The sequence below is a fragment of the Gastrolobium bilobum genome, unplaced genomic scaffold (assembly GCF_033153095.1).
Source record: "Gastrolobium bilobum isolate Gb01-03AN ecotype WA unplaced genomic scaffold, APGP_CSIRO_Gbil_v1 utg7848, whole genome shotgun sequence".
Classification (NCBI taxonomy): Eukaryota; Viridiplantae; Streptophyta; class Magnoliopsida; order Fabales; family Fabaceae; genus Gastrolobium; species Gastrolobium bilobum.
Genome location: NW_026897445.1, coordinates 226,614 through 243,293, shown reverse-complemented (window position 1 = coordinate 243,293; position 16,680 = coordinate 226,614). Strand labels below are relative to the sequence as shown.

The window sequence follows — 16,680 nt, the reverse complement described above, 5'->3', positions numbered from 1 at the left end:
CTACACAAATTTCACTTCCCCTTTCTCAAAGGGAAAGGCTATTTCGTTAAAATCACTTGCAATCAGCCAAGGGTCTTCCATGGTTTCAGAGATGCAACGAAGATCCTGCCACAAGATGCATCTAACCTTTTCTCTTGGATTTGCGTAAATGAACATGCAAACAAAAGGTTCTTTGTCAGGAAAGGCAATTTTGACACGGATAATTTGTTTGGCTTGTTCCAGAATTGTAACTTCACAATTATTTTTTTTCCATAGAATCCAGATACCCCTTATGAAACCTTGTACCTCTTCCACAATGCAAGCATTGAAACCTGTTCTTTTGATAAAAAAAATTTGCCTTCTTGCCATTAACTCGAGGTTCCAAAATAGCAACTATATCCACCTTGTGTTTCCTGGTTAAGCTGGTCTAAGTTACAACAGAGCACTTTTTGGCTTCCCCATGATAGTTCTAGGTAAGAAAGGACATTAATCAAAGTTTTCACCAGAAGCATATCTGTCATCAACTCCTTCGTCCACTTCCATGAGTAACGCATTGACCGAATGGTCAATGGGGACCAATTGCCATATCCATATTTGGATCTGGTGCTTTAGGGTAATCTACCCCATTTTTATTAGTTCTACTGTCATCATTCCCCGACCCACTTCCATTTTAGAGCCCTGACCCACCAATCCTTCACTATGCTCCTCTCTAGACTTTTGTTTTAGAATATAACTTCGACCTTGACTTTTTTATGACTGGCATACGTCGCCCTATATTTATGGAGGCCATTATTTTTGTGCGAGGGCCTCAACTTTTCTCGAACTTGGGCTAGAATTTGTGGTGGTTCCTCTTAGGGTAAAACGATCAGCATGTTCTTTTAGGATTATGCTTGAGTGGCCTGTGCTGATTCGATGATTTAATCCTCGAGAATTAGTGCCTTTGATTTCCTTTTCCCTTTACATTGGTTGTCTCATTTAAAGCCATAGGATTGTTCTTATTTTTTTATCAAAATGGAGGGCCTAGCTCAGAAGCACTAAACAGAAAGCTAGTGCATGTTTAAAGTCACATGCTTCACCAGCAAGTTTGAAATAAAAGAATTCTAAAAAAAACTCAATGCTATCAGGGGGAGAGGAGAATACCTTCAACTCCACTCCCTTGTGTTTAAATCCTAACTTAGCTAAGCTATCTACACAATCATTTAAATATCTAGGAATATACTCCAGATGAACTTGGACAAACGATTGGGTTGTTTTCTTTATACTGTCAATTAGGGAAGAGTAACCGCATGGATCAGCTTTAGCTTCTGTGCAGTGAATGGCCTCTTTGCTGTCACAACCAAGCCAGACAGTAGGTAGTTTCAGCGCACCAGCTAGTTTAAGGCCATGAAGTATACCCCATAATTCAGCTTCCAAAGGGGTGCAAGACCCTATGTTATAAGAGAATCCACTTAACCATTCTCCATTTGAAGAGCAAGCAAAACCTCCACAAGCTCCTTTGTGGGTTGAAAGATTAACAACACCATCCACAAAAATTTTAACTCAATTTTGGTCAAAAATCTGGTCTGATCTACCAGAAAGGTTAGGAAATTCAGATAAAAGGGAGAAAGGATCAACAATGCCACTATTCTTCATATCAGCAAGATAACACATAATCTTGTGTACTGATCATGAGGTCTTGAAAATAAATCTTCATGAGCAGTGGAATTCCTCCATTGCCATAAGAACCAGCAAGTCACAAAAAAAATTTATATCCACGAATGCCAGAGATGCGAAGTAAAAGGCTTAAATAAATTAAGCATGAACCACTCTATTCCATTTACTGTTAGAAACTTACTTAGGATTTTGTCAGCAAACCATCTCTCCCAAATACTCCTGGTCGCTTTGCAATCTCTCAAAGTGTGGATTAAAGTTTCTTCTTCATTAAAACAAGTGGGGCATTGCACCTCCCCCCACTCTAGTGACAGGTAATGGCTCTGATAGGTAGCTTATTGAGACAAGCCAACCAAAGAAAGACAGATATTTTATAAGGACCTTTCCATTTCCAAATTGCTGACCAAATTCCATCCTTTTCATAGTTGAAATTCAACAGGTGGCAGTAAGCATTCCTAACAACAGATTTTCCTGGATTACTCTTCCTCCAATTGAGCTAGGCATCAGAGTTGTTGAGATTAGGGGGGGAATATTGCTCAACTTACTGCAAGTGGGAGTATCAAGGAATTTTTCCAGATAAAACCAGTTCCAACCATCTGTATTTTGATCTATTACATCACACACTTTGAGGTCTAGATCAGACATAGGAGGTTTGGTTGAAACAAGCTCAAAAAGAGTGGATTCCATCCTCCTCAATAGTCAGTCCAGAAACAAACTTTTTTACCATTCTCTATCACCCATTCAAGCTGCTTGGTCATCTTACTTCTAGCTATGCAAATATTCTTCCACGGATTAGAGTCATACATTTTAGCTAGCAAGCTACGGTTAAGATCATGGTTCCTACCATATTTGCCAATCAGAACTTTAACCCATAAACTATTTCGGTCTCTAATTAGCTGCCAAGCCAGCTTCTGTATAAAAGCTTCATTCTGAATCCTGAGGTTAATGATGCCAAGACCTCCACAATCCTTAGGCTGACACATATGCTCCCAGGCTACGTAATGAGCTTTCCTTTTAGAATCCAGATCTCCCGAGATAAAATTCCTTTGCAACTTCTCAATGTCTTGGCAAACATGCACTGGGAGGGTATTTTTCTGCATGTGGTAACAAGAAATGGCTGAAATTACACTTTTAGCTAAAGTGACTCTACCCGCCAGAGAGAGACATTTTGATTTCCAACCTAGTAGCCTATCCTGAACTCTGGAAATAACAGTAGCATAATGGTTCTTGTTTATTCTCCCATGTCTCATCATAGCTCCCAAGTAACAGCCAAGGTTATTAATATTTTTGAACCCACTAATTTCAGTAATGGACTTCACAGCCTCCTCAGGAGTATTTTTGGAAAAGTAGATGCAGGATTTTCCTATACTTACACACTGTCCTGACATCTTTGAGAACTTTTCGAGGCAATGAGCAATACAATTAAGTTGGCTTAGAGAAGCTTCAGCAAAAAGGATGATGTCATCAGCAAACATAAGATGTGAGATGGGGGGACCAGATCTGCCAGTTCTAATTGGTTGCCAATTTTTCACCTCCACTTCATCCATGATTAAGTGAGTTAACTTCTCCATACAAAGAACAAAAAGGTAAGAGGATAGTGGGTCCCCTTGCCTAATTTCCCTATGAGATTGAAAACTGGTGGTTCTAGCTCCATTCCACAAAACCTCTAAAACAGGACCTATCACATAACCCATTATAGCTTCAACCATTTCCCTTGAAAATTTCAATTCCTCCAAAACTGTTCTGATAAAATTCCAATTGAGCTTGTCATAAGCCTTTTCTAAATCGATCTTAATAGACAAGAAGCTTTTCTTACCTTTCATCCTATGCATTGAGTGGATGAGCTCTTGAACAATTATTACATTGTCTTAGATATGCCTCTTAGGCACAAAACTGACCTGATTTGGGGATATAAGCTCCCCCAGAAGAGGTTTGATTTTGTTAGCAATAATTTTGCTCAAACCCTTATAACCAGAATTACGAACGGCTATTGGTCTGAATTGCTTAATCAAACAAGGTCTTTCAACTTTGGGTACTAGTACAATAAGAGTGTGGTTCACTTCAACAATCTGATCAGGATGCTGCATATAAACCTACATGCTGTTGTATATATGAGTCTTAAGAATCTCCCAATTTCTATGGTAAAACAAAGTTGGAAACCCATCCGGTCTTAGGGCTTTCAAATGAGGCATTTGGAAAAAGGCCCTCTTTACTTCCTCAAGAGAAATAGCCATAGACAGGTTACCCATTTGATCCTCGCTGATAGCAGGCCAGGAATTATTTGTTTGGAACCAAACAGGCTCGTTAGAAATTTCCTTAAAAAGGTTCTGGAAGAATCCTCTAGCAAGATCAATTAGATCCTCCTCTTCAGTAACCCAATGCCTATTATCATCCTGGAGTTTAATGATTTTTTTATTTTCCTACGGATAATAGTACTAATATGGTAAAAACTAGTATTTCTGTCCCCTCCTCTTATCCATTCACTCCTAGACTTCTGGTACCATATTTGCTCCTCCTGATCAAGGATGTCAGAAAGCTCTTTTCTCAACTTAGCTTCCAATTTTTCAAGTTGGGAGCTATTTGAGGAACTAAGTTGTCTTTGTATGCCTTCCATTCTAGCTATAGCTTTATTTTTCCTATGCTGAGTAAACCCAAAAACACTCATATTCCACTCCTTTAACATAGGAACAAGAGAGTTTAAGCTATCCAACAAACCAGCAGACGAATCCCAATTAGCTTTTAGGAAGGAAGTGAATCTAGCATCATTCTGCCAAGTAGCCAAGAATCTAAATGGCCTCTCCCTCCAATCAGAATCTTCTTTTTCCATTCTAATCAGAATTGGGTAGTGATCCGAGAAGAGTCTAGGAAGAACTAGCACATCAGCTTCCTCAAAAGAGGATCTCCAGACATCATTAGCTACAGCTCTGTCCAGTCTTTTATACACTCTATCTAAGTGCAGGGATTTTGGACCTTTCCAAGTAAATCTGTTACCTCCTCCCCCCAAATCCATCACCCCACAAACACTCAGGATATTAGCAAAATTGTTGCACCTGTTCACATCCACAGTTCCTCCTCCTCTCTTTTTTGAAGCCAGAGCAATTTCATTGAAATCCCCAGATAAAATCCAAGGATCATTCATATTTCTGCCAATGTGCTTTAACTCTTCCCAAAGCATTTTGCGTTTTTCCTCTTAAGGGTTAGCATACACAGCCGTCCAAAAAAACCCCTTCATTCCAGGAAATTCCACCCAACAATGAATAAACTGATCATGTTTAACCAGAAGAGAGATATTGACATCTCTATTATTCCAAACTACCCAAATGCCACCAACAAAGCCATGAGCATCAGCAACAATATGGTTTGAAAAACCCAAGCTACGAATTATACTAATAGCTTTACTTCCACTAACTCTGGGCTCTAAAACAACAGCCAGACCAACTCTATGCTTTCTACGAAATCTGTTGAAAATGCTCTTAAACTGTTTTTTAACAGTACCTCTACAGTTCTATGTGAGAATATTCATAAAGAATTCTGGTTTGATTGCAAGATTACCATGCTCTTGCTACTTTTTTCTTGATTCACAACAGATGGTTTCCTTGTTTCAAACATCTCATTATCATAGATAATTCCACCTTCAACTAACATGGAGTTATTCATTGAATTACACAAAGACAATTCAACTTCCATACCTGATTGGCCTTCTCCCCTCTTTGAATCTTCTCTCATGTTTAGATCAGGTTGATCAGGAACTGCCACATAGACATCACAAACCAAATCAACAGCTGAGAGGTTCTTGCTTAGTTGATCAGAGCTACTTTCTTTCATGGAGTTATCATCAGCCATCATCATGTCACTCCATAACTTTACTTTTTGCTGCTCAAGAGGAGATTGGGATAAGTTTAGGTTGGCCTTTCGCGGTTTAATACTACTGCTAGAACAAACCTTAGGGGGGTTAATATAGACAGCTCCTTTGCCTTTAGCATTTGAAGCCTTTGAAGAAGATTTTTTGGTAACTAGCAAAAGGGGCTTGTTACCTGAAGGCTTCTTAGCCTGAGAGGAAGCTTCTATAGTGAACTTCATCCCCAAGACAGGGGTTTGATTTTTATTCTTCAAATCCTCATTCTCTTTATTTACCTTAGACATAGGGGTACCCAAATCAGGAAGCTTACTAGAGGCAATTTTCTGAGGATTCATCTCACTTTTATAGCTTGACTCTGACCCCAGAATGTTATTCTTATTAGATATATCTTCTCCAAAACTTCTGTTATTATTAGATTCTTTCTTTTGGAAATTTTGATGGGCTTTCTTTCTGTGCTGGACTACCATCCAGGGGCCTACACCTTGTTGACAAGGATTCTCCACTGGTTGAGCAGGAGCCTTCTCAGATTTAGTCGAGGGGCCAGATTTAACAAAGTCTGGACATGAATCTGAGTTATGTCCATACCTTCCACATTTGAGGCAAATCAGGAAGAGGCCTTCGTATCCAACCCTCTTTCTGCTTCCATCTAGAATATATTCACCTCTCAATGGCTTTGAGAGGTCGATCTCTATACACACTCTAGCAAAGCGAGATCTGTCCCCTGTGGACGTTGTTCTATCTACTTTGAGCACTTTCCCAATCACAGTACCCAGATGGTTGAGGAACGGGAACTCACAATATTCCTGAGGGATACCTGGAAGACGGACTCAGGCTGCAACCTTGTGGATGTTGGCTTTGTCAGGATCAAAGCGAGGTTCCCATTTCCTAGTAGCTAGATAGTGCCCTAGTATGACCCAAGGTCCCCCTATGATGGCTAGATTGAGGTTTTCTAGGTTGCTAAACCTTACTAAGAAGAACTCATTCCCAAGATCTGCCACCGTAATACTTCCAGCCTTTGCCCAAAGAGATTCAAGTTTTTTCTTCATGAATCCCACCCCGATCTTCTTGCCCAGGAGTTTGACAATCAGTGCATTCTTCCAACGCTGGCACATCCTAGCTCTGGCTTCACTATTGATCTTTATTTCAACTGACCCATGCTCCTTAATTATCATTTGAAAACCCCACTCTGTAATCTCACCCAAGCTTGGGTCCAGAGGTTCCAGATCTGGAGCTTCTTCCTCAGCTAACCAGGGGAAAGAGTCCCCTGCTACCCCATTCTCCTCACCCGTAACTTCAGCAAAGGATCTTTGTTTACCGTTCACCGAAGATCTGATTGATAATCCTTGATCGCTTCCCGCATCCGTATCTTCGTGGGAATTTCCTCCCCACTCTTTGTTCTCTTAGTACTTTTCCTAGCCATAGACAGAGATTCACTGTTAATTTCAATTGCTTCCTCCATCGAAACTTCAGAAGATTTTGATGTAGAAACCCTAGCAGAGGGGAATTTTTTCGCGCGCGTTCAGCTACGCGCCTAACCCATTGTCAAAAGTTGTATCATTAGGATTGTTCTTTTTGATATGTTCATAATTTTGAAAAGAGGCAGTCCCCGTCATGTCTATTTCCAGCTCATCTTGAATTAATTCCTCTTCCTCTGTTAAAATATCGAATCAGGATTTTGTAACTGCCATAATCATATTAGGTTGTTTAGATTATATTGATGGCTCCCCTTGATCACGCCGAGAATCACGCCTTGCTATTGCTGATGGTCGGTCATCCAATGTCGCGCCTCTTCCTCTGGGATGACGTTGACAGTTAACCACCATCCATGGACCAAGGCCCTCTGTTGGGGGATGACATTCTCTTCATCATTACTTCATGTTCTAATGACTAATTTTTGGTTTTATGCTAGCTTTGGGCAGCATTCCTTATTATGATCATACCTACCACAGTTAAAACAGATTAGCCCAAGCCTTTCATATTCAATCTGGTAAGCATCCCCTCCAGTACGTACTCTCCCTTCAAAGGCCTGGCCAGATCCAACTCAACACATATTCTAGCAAAGCGTCCCCTAACATGGGCATTTGTTGTCTTATCAATCTTGATCAGTTTTCCTAACCATTTACTCACATGATGGAAAAATGCCTCATCGTAAAATTCCAGGGGTATGTTAGGGAGTCAAATCCATGTTGCAAATTTTGAAATACCCTCGGCATTAAGACAGAATGTTGGTTCCTATTTTCACAAAGATAAATAATGCCCAAGCACTACCCAAGGTCCACCATTAAGGGCGAAATTCATATTTTCCTTACTGCTGAATTGCACCACATACAATTTATTTCCAATGTCAGTGACATTCAGTCTACCCTTCCTGGCCTATAAAGTTTCAATTTTTTTCTTCATGAAAGCAACACCAGTTGATCTTCCCAAAAGCTTTACAATTAGGGCTTTCTCCCATGTTTTGTGCATACGTCTTCTTGCTCTCCAAGTGCACCCAAAATGTGTTCTTCCATCCTCTTCCTCCCACATCTTTATGCCTCCAAAATTCACATCTTCTTCTTCTTCTGTAGGTACACCCTGAATGTTTTCCTCCTCAGTCGTTGCATGACCCTCCCATTCATCATCCTCACCATTATAGAGCATTATCATTTCCTTTCATGATACTTGACGTTCCTCCTGTTCTACCATCCATGACTCTTCCCTTGGAACCATTGGACAACATTAAAGACTTGGTCTCCCTTTTTCTTATTGCATTTATTGCTACGATGAAGCAGATCTTCTTCCTCTAAGGACCTTTCCGGAGACCCCCTTTGACCACCCTCCATATACGAGAGTGTGGTGAAAATTCAAAATGTAGAGAGAAAGCAGAGAATTTTTTTTAGAGATAAGACATTTAGGTAGCAAAGGATAATTTAATAAGAGAATAAAAATATGAATACTTAGGATTTGTTTGGATTGATGTTACGAGATGGAAAGGGCAAAAATGAAATAAGATGACAAAGAGTTCTATTATTTGGATGTTAGAAAATAAGAAGGAATTCCATTCATTTCCCAACCAAATTTTGAACGGGGGAAAGGGATGAAATAACAAGTTTGTCTTAAATTCTAATGTTTAATGTATTTGAGAAAATGAGAATATCAAAGTTACGATTCTTGTCTACCTGGACATTTGCACTAAAATTTTCAAGCCATAGAATGAAAAAATTATTTTGAGCACACAATTTATGGAAATTTTATTCCTTTAAATTTCATTACAAATAGCATATCCACACAAAGAACTTTAATATTACAAAAATCAATCACTCAAAAAATATAGAACAAAAAACCACAACATAAGCTAGTAGTAATTTTGAAGTTCACGACTGGCTCTTCTCAAAACATGTAATGCAGCCCATGAAAGCTACTTTTACTTCTCATTTTTATTCTTCTTATTTTGATCCCTCTGATTGTGTAGCCAAGTCCAAGTGTCACACGAATATAAATTATAAAAGCCAACTTAAGTCCATATCAACTTGTACCTCCTCTAGCTTTAGATCACTAAGGATGGTTTTGAAAGGTTCCCATAATGCAGCCCTCTCTTCATCACATACCACATCCCTTAAGCTCCCAAGGTCCTTGATTGAGAATGGTAATTCTCTTAAACTCGAACAACCGCAGACATTGATCCTTTCTAAATTACGTAACTCGCCCATTTTCTCAGGTAACTTACTAAGCATTATGCAGTCAGAGATGTCAAGAAATTTAAGGTTTTGAAGGCTTGTAATTGAGTCTGGCAACTCTTCTAAATCAGTACATGAACTAAGCCTTAGTGTTTCCAAATTGACCAAATTTCCAATTCCTTCAGGAAGTGCTGAAAGCTTATGGCAGTTTGTAATACTGAGCTTCTTTAAGAAGACAATATTAGAAAAACCAACTGGTAATTCCACCATAATGCAGTAGTCAATGTTCATCTCCACCAAATTTGGCAGCATATCTGAAACTTGGATATCACAGTTTCTAAATGCTTCATTCACATTGCACATAAAAATAGAAAACTTCTGCAGATTCTTCAATGGCATTCCAGTCTGGCAGAGGAAAGGAATTGAAACCTTCTCTAATCTGATTCGTTTAAGACCAGATAGATAACCAAGCAGCTCAAAATTCTCCAAGTCAGCAAGGTGGAAGTCATAATTTGTGATTACCAAAACTTTTAATTTATTCATTTTCTTCATGAACATTGGTAGCTTGCACTTCTTTTGTCGAAGGTTCAACACTAGAACCTCAACTTCAGTTGGCTGCAAGTTGCACCATTCTGAAGTGAACGCTTCATCTGCAAAAAGATTCAATAATGAGTGAAAGTGTAATCTCTCAACATGTGTGCATCTAGACAGAAAGATGAACAAACCTGTTGATATGGATAATATGCGGGCTGCAATGTGATACTCATTCCCTCCATTCCACCATTCTGGAACATTATTTCCACTTATGTCGATAATTAGTCTATTCCTCTTCTCCACTAGCTCCTGGCTAGTTTGACAGATAGCTAGCTCCCGAAGAAGACCATGCTGCGTGACATAATGGTATTTGTAGTCAATTGTGCCACTTGCAACTTTCCTGCTCAATGAAAAAAACAATTTAGTTGCTCATAAATGGATAAAAAACAGAACAAACAATATTCTTTCAATAACAAAAATAAATGTCTTGTAACAGCTACAAGAGAAAGCATCATTTATCTTGTTTCTAGAATGAAGTTCATACTTTTAGTTTATTGAAAAGTCTGGCCGTAAGAGCTAAACCTTATTCCTAAGTTGTTGTGGACTTGTCTGTAAGTTCTACATGTGTCTAATGTATAAAGTTAGTGTTAATTTTGATTTAACTAGTAAAGGGCATAAGAAAATTTGGCTAAGGAAAGGAATGTTATAAAAAGAGATAACTAGTGATAAGTCCATGATTTGTGACTTTGAACATGTGATTTGATGTTAAACTGGGAATGAAAAGAATATCTTTGTTAATAAAAACCCCAAATATTGCATAAAAATGAAATATTCTGATTTTAAGTGATAATGGGTTGTTTTTGTATCTTGCAGGCCCAATTACTCATTTTATCCAAGTAAAGCAAAAAGAATGAAAAAGACAAGAAACAAAGATGTTGTGGGCTGAAGTTTTATCAATGCAAGTCAGTGAAATGACAAAAGAAGAGAAACTAATGAAGGAAGAATGGGCCGGATGAAACAAAGCTGATACAAAAGCCCAACTTGAAGAAAGAAGAAAGCAAAGTGAGAGAAGACCAAGTCAGAAAAAGAGAGAAGGAAAGAAGAGAGTTGGGCCAGAGGCAACTAAAGCAGCGGCCCGAAAGAAGAAAAGAAGAAAAGAAGGGAAGAAAAGAAACTAAAGAGACAAATCAGAATCGTGAGAAAGAAAAAAATAAACCCTAGCACAGACCCACAATCGACTAAATCCATCTCAAGCCCTCACCATCCATCACGGTTTCTTCTTGGAATCGAGCAAATAAACCGAAACACCATCTGCTTTTCATCCTAGACAAGAACCCTAGCCTTCCATCACGGTTCAGTTTTTGAATCGAACCAACCCACACAAACCCTACCCGATTCGGTTGATGACACAGAAAAATCCAAACAAGTGATGAGCTGGAGGTCGTTAGTGGCTGGAGCTGCTTTTGTGGTGCGTTGCTGAATCGTGCAAGGGACACCCACGATCGATTGGAGCGAGGAGCGTACGGTTGGAGGAGGTGATTTTGGAGCAGCTATAAAGAAAGGGAAAAAGGCATTCTGTAGGACACACTCTCTCCCTACCTCTCTTCTCTCGGCTGAAATTTGTTTTCTGTTCTTAGAATATTTTTATGTTACTGTTTCTGCTTTGAATATTTTTACTTTCTGTTTTGTAATTTTTTATGAGCACTGTTCCAGGACTATCGGCTGTTGATAGCTCCTGAGTTTTAGTTTTCGTACATTTTAAAGTTCCTATTTTTATCATGTTCTTTTGCTGTAACTTAGCTCATCAACCTGTGGTGATGAGCTAATTTTTTTATCATGTTCTTTTGCTGTAACTTAGCTCATCAACCTGTGGTGATGAGCTAATTTTTCTGAGAGTTGGGTTGAAAAAGTACCCGGAACTCAATGTTATTGGATGATGTTTTAATGTTTACATGGTTGTTTTTCAGCTTGTTTACTGTGCATGTTTATTGCTGAGTTTGTTATGTGATGATCACACATAGTCAGCTCTTAGTGGTGTGAGATTATTGGAAAATAACTCACACTAGACCCCACTGTGAGCACATGGAAAGTTGAGAGAAAAATCTCTCTCAATGGGTATGGCTTCAGGGATGAAGTTACCCCCATGTAACTTGTGAAAATGGTGCTTCAAGATCCTATGACAACAGTTACATAGGGATATGCCAACTGTTGTCAGTGGAAGAAAACTGTTGTTGGGAAACAACAATTACCTTAATATTTTCGTTAAGCTGGGAGCAATTTTTGTTCTTTGTTAAAGCATCCGAACGACAAATGAGGGAAGGGAAAATTGACACCCAACTCACTTCCAAATACTATTTTAAAACCAATTTTTGTCACTTGTTATTTCTTGTCAAAATCTGAAATTATTTTTCTGTTTCTAAACTTAAAAGAAAACCATTAAAAAATATATTTTACAAGTCTTTTAGTTAAGTCATTTCTCTAGGCAGTAGTTAAAGAACCTGTCACCAACTAAATCATTGTTTTAAAAAAGAGAAAATCTCCACAAAAACATTTTCAGTTCATTAGTTGAGAATAGTAGTAGCATTTAATTTTATTTGTTTTTATTTTTAGTTCTTTTAGCAATTACCATTTATTTCAAGTTAAAACGCAAAGATCCTTGTGGGAACGATAACTGGGACTCACAAAAGCCCTATATTACTTGTTGTCGCGTATACTTGTGCGCATTACTTGCATAACTGTTAGCAAGGCAACAACTATACATAAGGATTGTTACTCAAAAGGATTAAAAAACATACATGAGAAATCAAATGGATAAAAAGAGATAACTAGACACAAGATATCTCATCCCTAGATAAGAGCATATAAGAAAGAAAGAGTCAAGACTACGAGAAACTTTTGCTAATAAAGATCTTCCACAATCATGAAAAAAGGTTAGTACCCTTAACCCTAATGATGTGAAAACCATGAATTCCTATGATTCTAATTATATTGTGTTCTTGTATGATGAACCCTAAGATAAAGGATACAAATTCATGAAAGTTAACATTGTGGGCATTACTCACTATTCAAGTCCAAAGTATTTTTGAATGATGGTAAATGAGAAAGACATTATTTATGCTTGAAGTGTTTTTACCCTTAACCTAGAAGTTCGGATTGAGTATAACCACGTGTTCAGTAAGATATTTGTCTCTTGTTGCGGTGCATAAAATTTAACAGCCCCTTTCCTGTGTATAATTATAAGTGGCACCAAGTGGTCTTACAAGAATATCACACAGTATACCAAATCATTTAGGAGCATACCTTGTAACAAAAATATCAGCCATGTTTAGGTTGACTTGTTCATAAATTTTCTCCATTGCATTGGCCTCATCTTCTCGATGCAGTTCTGCCCACATATCAACAAGAGCAGCAGCAGGGATCCTTTGGCCTTCAGGAAATAAGCCTAGGTCTCTGAAGCACTCAATGACCTTAGGATCCAAGACATCGAAGATGTTTTGTAGACAATCAAGCACATCGCTACTAGAATCAAGAATTGAATGACCCTCGGACAATTTCCTCGCCCTGTTGTGCCAGAACACCGGATTCTCTTGACTCAGTGAACTCCCACTCATTCTAAGGGCCAAGGGAAAACCACCACAGCCTCTTACTATCTGCAAATCATGTAGTGGTTTCAATGAAACATGAAGTTCCAACTTAAAACTTTTACTACCTATTTTATTTTTATTTTTTAGCTGAAGTATATAAAATAAGAAATTGTAAGTGAAAGTCTTTGGTGCTGCCTATGTCCTTTTGAAATCATTATGACTGAAAGGTGACAAAATGGTTTTAGAATAGATTTTCCAATCATCACAAAATAAGTTTTAGAAAGCACCTTAATCACATCATCATGAGGAATATCAGAGCTGCTTTGATTCAGTGATGCAGAGTGGTGAAATAGATTTATAGCATCTGCATCACCAAGGGGTTTCAAGACGTATAGAGGGCCAAATCTTCTAATTGCGAATCTTGATGTCACTAAAATCTTGTAGTTTGGGATCTGGAACACAAATTTCTCAACAAGAGATTCCGATCCTGTCCAAACATCATCCAGGACTATCAGTATTGGGCTTTTCACAATCTGTCCTAGCAAATGTTCCAATTGGTTGACCATGTCTTCATCATTTTGAAACTCAGGCTCCTGGTAACCTTTGTGTTGAAACAGTCTCTGCACTATGGTATTCAACTTGGGTGTTTTCCCAAAGGTGACAAAGAAGATATTTTCCTTGAATTTATCTAACCAAATGTTACACGGTTAGGGGTCTGCAAGCTCAAGAACATCTTACTCTAGTACATGCAGAAGGAACCAAAAAAAAGAAAATAATGTTACTAATTTATTTCTAAACATGGCAATCCCACGAAATGGGACTTCTACTTAACTAGATTCACAGCTTAAAAAGATCAAAGCACCAGCATAGCAGCAACGAAGTTGTTATATATATATATATATATATATATATATATATATATATATATATATATAAACCATTAATGTAGCCTCATCCAACATCTTAAATTTTTTGGTTGAATTTAAGCTGAGCTTGATGCATCATCCACCTTTCAACTCAATGGACTCACTTACGAGGGGGCGTGTTAAAGTATAATATAAATCATTAAAGAGGCTCTCACCAAACAACTTAAATTTTTGGGTTAAATTGATTCTTTACCGAAGTCATAGCTCTACCTTGTTACCAACCAAAAGTGCCTTTTGGCTTCAAGTGTGAATAATACAAATGTTCACTCACCCAAACCAAAATTTAACTTTTTTATTAGAAGAATGGGTCGATGTCTAACAAAGTTATGACTAGAGATAATGGTTAAAGTTTATTACAAACGAAAAGATCCACACACACAGCTATGATTTCATATTTCAGCACTACCAGCACTAATTGAAAGGCATCATGAGGGAGAGAGAGAGAAGGTGGGAATTCATACCTTTGACTTGGTCATCCCAACATAACGTTTTGGCTAATGTAGTCTTCCCCAAACCTCCTGAACCGGTCACCGTGAGAACCGAGACACTAATCTGATCCTGAAGCAACTTCAGCTTCAACTCATTCATAGGAACATCCAACCCAACAGTAAACTCAGGGGGTTTAGGAGGCGAGCACACGCCCCTTATTTCATTCCTTGGAACAATATTTCTGATCTCCGTACGAATCTCTCTCACCTCCACGAGTACCTCAGCACCATCCCTCGCTATCTGAATTTGCAAATTCAGATTAAAGAAACTGAAAATCGACGCATTCAATTCTTCAAGTTCCTCTTGGTAATCTGCTTTATAGCAGCAGTTCCACCACTGGACTTCAGAACACTTGAGAACAAGGTCCTTGCCACTCTTCATCTGATCGATCAGCGTACTCGTTTCCTTCTCTGGCCGATTCAATTTCCTGTAAAGATCTTCTCTTTCTTTAACCGTTGGTCCTATTGCTTCCAGGGTGGACTGCAATTTTTGCAGAGTTGGTGTGAACTTAACAGCCTTGTCCTTCATTTCTAAAACAGTACTCAGCAGTTCCCCAACCAAAGCTCCAACAACAGCATCTAGAAGCATAGCCATGAACTTTCCAGAGAACCAAACCAAACACACCACAAAATCAGAAACTCAGATGTGAGTGGGCCAAACAAACATAGGCGAGCTACATGAAACGAAGGTCAAAACAAAAATAGTCAAACATCGAGTCTGTGTGAAAACAAAAAGGACAGCGCGATGACAATGCAAACGGAAGTAAAAAAGTAACCCGATTGAGTTTGGTAGAAGATATATATTTTTTACCAGAAAAATATAATTATTGAAAAAATAATAGAAAAATAAATTTGGTAGGAAACTGAGAAAAAAAATTGTTTGGTAGGGCAAAAAATTACAAGGAAATTTGATTTAAGTTTTCAAAGTTTATTTTTGGTTGAAGGTAAAATATTGGTGAAAAAATATGATTCAATTACCAGTATGCCCCCTTCGTTGTTTGATTTTCTTGGCTGTCACTGGGTCCCTCGTTAACTTATAGCAAAGAAAATGAAGGTCTTGTAACGTGTTGCAGGTGGCTCAATACCACCATTCATGTGATTTTTTAAAATAGTATTTTTCATCTATTTTGCAAACGAATTGCAATGGCTGGGCAAATAATTTTGCTGATAAAATTTGTTGGACTCTTGTACCAAACACAGTCAAATAGAAATACCAATGAAAATTGTCTCTTAAAAACCCCTACCAAACGCCCGTGATAAATGTACTCTAAGATGCTTTCTAAAACGCGGTTACATTGGAGAGAATCCAATTCCAACTGTTTTTGTTCTAACCAATACAGGAATATAAGAAAAGATGGCTGATATATGCTAATATGAAATTTTTGACAAAAAATATTTCTTTAATAGGTCAGCTTGTGTATTATAAGTTATACGCTGTGAGTTATACCATAATTTGTTCTTCTGAAGTTATGTTGATTAAGTTGGTGGGATTTGTTGAAATAATTGTATATAGACTAGTCTAGTGTATGGGACAAAGTATTGTAACATGTAATTTTTATGTGTATCCTCTTTCACTTACTTATATAATAGTGCTTTTCTTGCGTATCTAAGACACGTGGATTATCTCATATGTTTTTTGTTTCCCTTCTCTTAACATGCTATCAAGAGCCCAACGAGAGACAATTCTAATTCGTGCTTACCGGGTTGCCCATTGCCTATTGGTGAATTTTTTCTTCTTCCAGAAATCATGTCGTCCTTTCGGTTTTCAGTCTCTTTGTCTTCGCATACGCCTCATATCTCAGTCAATCTCGTATCCGGTCACACCACTGTTGCCGTCCGCTGTCGACCACTGACAGATATACTAAGGCCCAATGGCCCAATGGCCCATATGTATCCAAAACATAATTCAACAGAATTCTGTTAACCCAATTGTTAGTTAGTTATAAATAGTGAGTTAGCTATTATTAACAGATCTAAGTATAAATAGATCTCAAGTGTAACTGA

General features: G+C 38.1%; 2 protein-coding genes across 2 annotated transcripts; both read right to left on the bottom strand.

The window, feature by feature from the left end:
• Positions 1–4,804, bottom strand: LOC133307012 (uncharacterized). The gene is made up of 6 exons (XM_061507432.1): positions 4,081–4,804; positions 3,843–3,994; positions 3,528–3,722; positions 2,354–3,419; positions 1,263–1,406; positions 1–311 (listed from the first exon to the last, which is right to left on the bottom strand). Exons 1-6 carry the CDS (start codon positions 4,802–4,804, stop codon positions 1–3), a joined length of 2,592 nt encoding a protein of 863 aa, XP_061363416.1.
• A 3,874-nt stretch (positions 4,805–8,678) lies between these two features.
• On the bottom strand, positions 8,679–15,304 carry LOC133307018 (probable disease resistance protein At5g66900). Its single transcript, XM_061507437.1, has 5 exons — positions 14,650–15,304; positions 13,550–13,950; positions 12,979–13,328; positions 9,870–10,078; positions 8,679–9,794 (listed from the first exon to the last, which is right to left on the bottom strand). The coding sequence occupies exons 1-5, from the start codon at positions 15,269–15,271 to the stop codon at positions 8,968–8,970; spliced, it is 2,409 nt and encodes an 802-aa protein (XP_061363421.1). The 5' UTR covers positions 15,272–15,304; the 3' UTR covers positions 8,679–8,967.
• Positions 15,305–16,680: the final 1,376 nt, after the last annotated feature.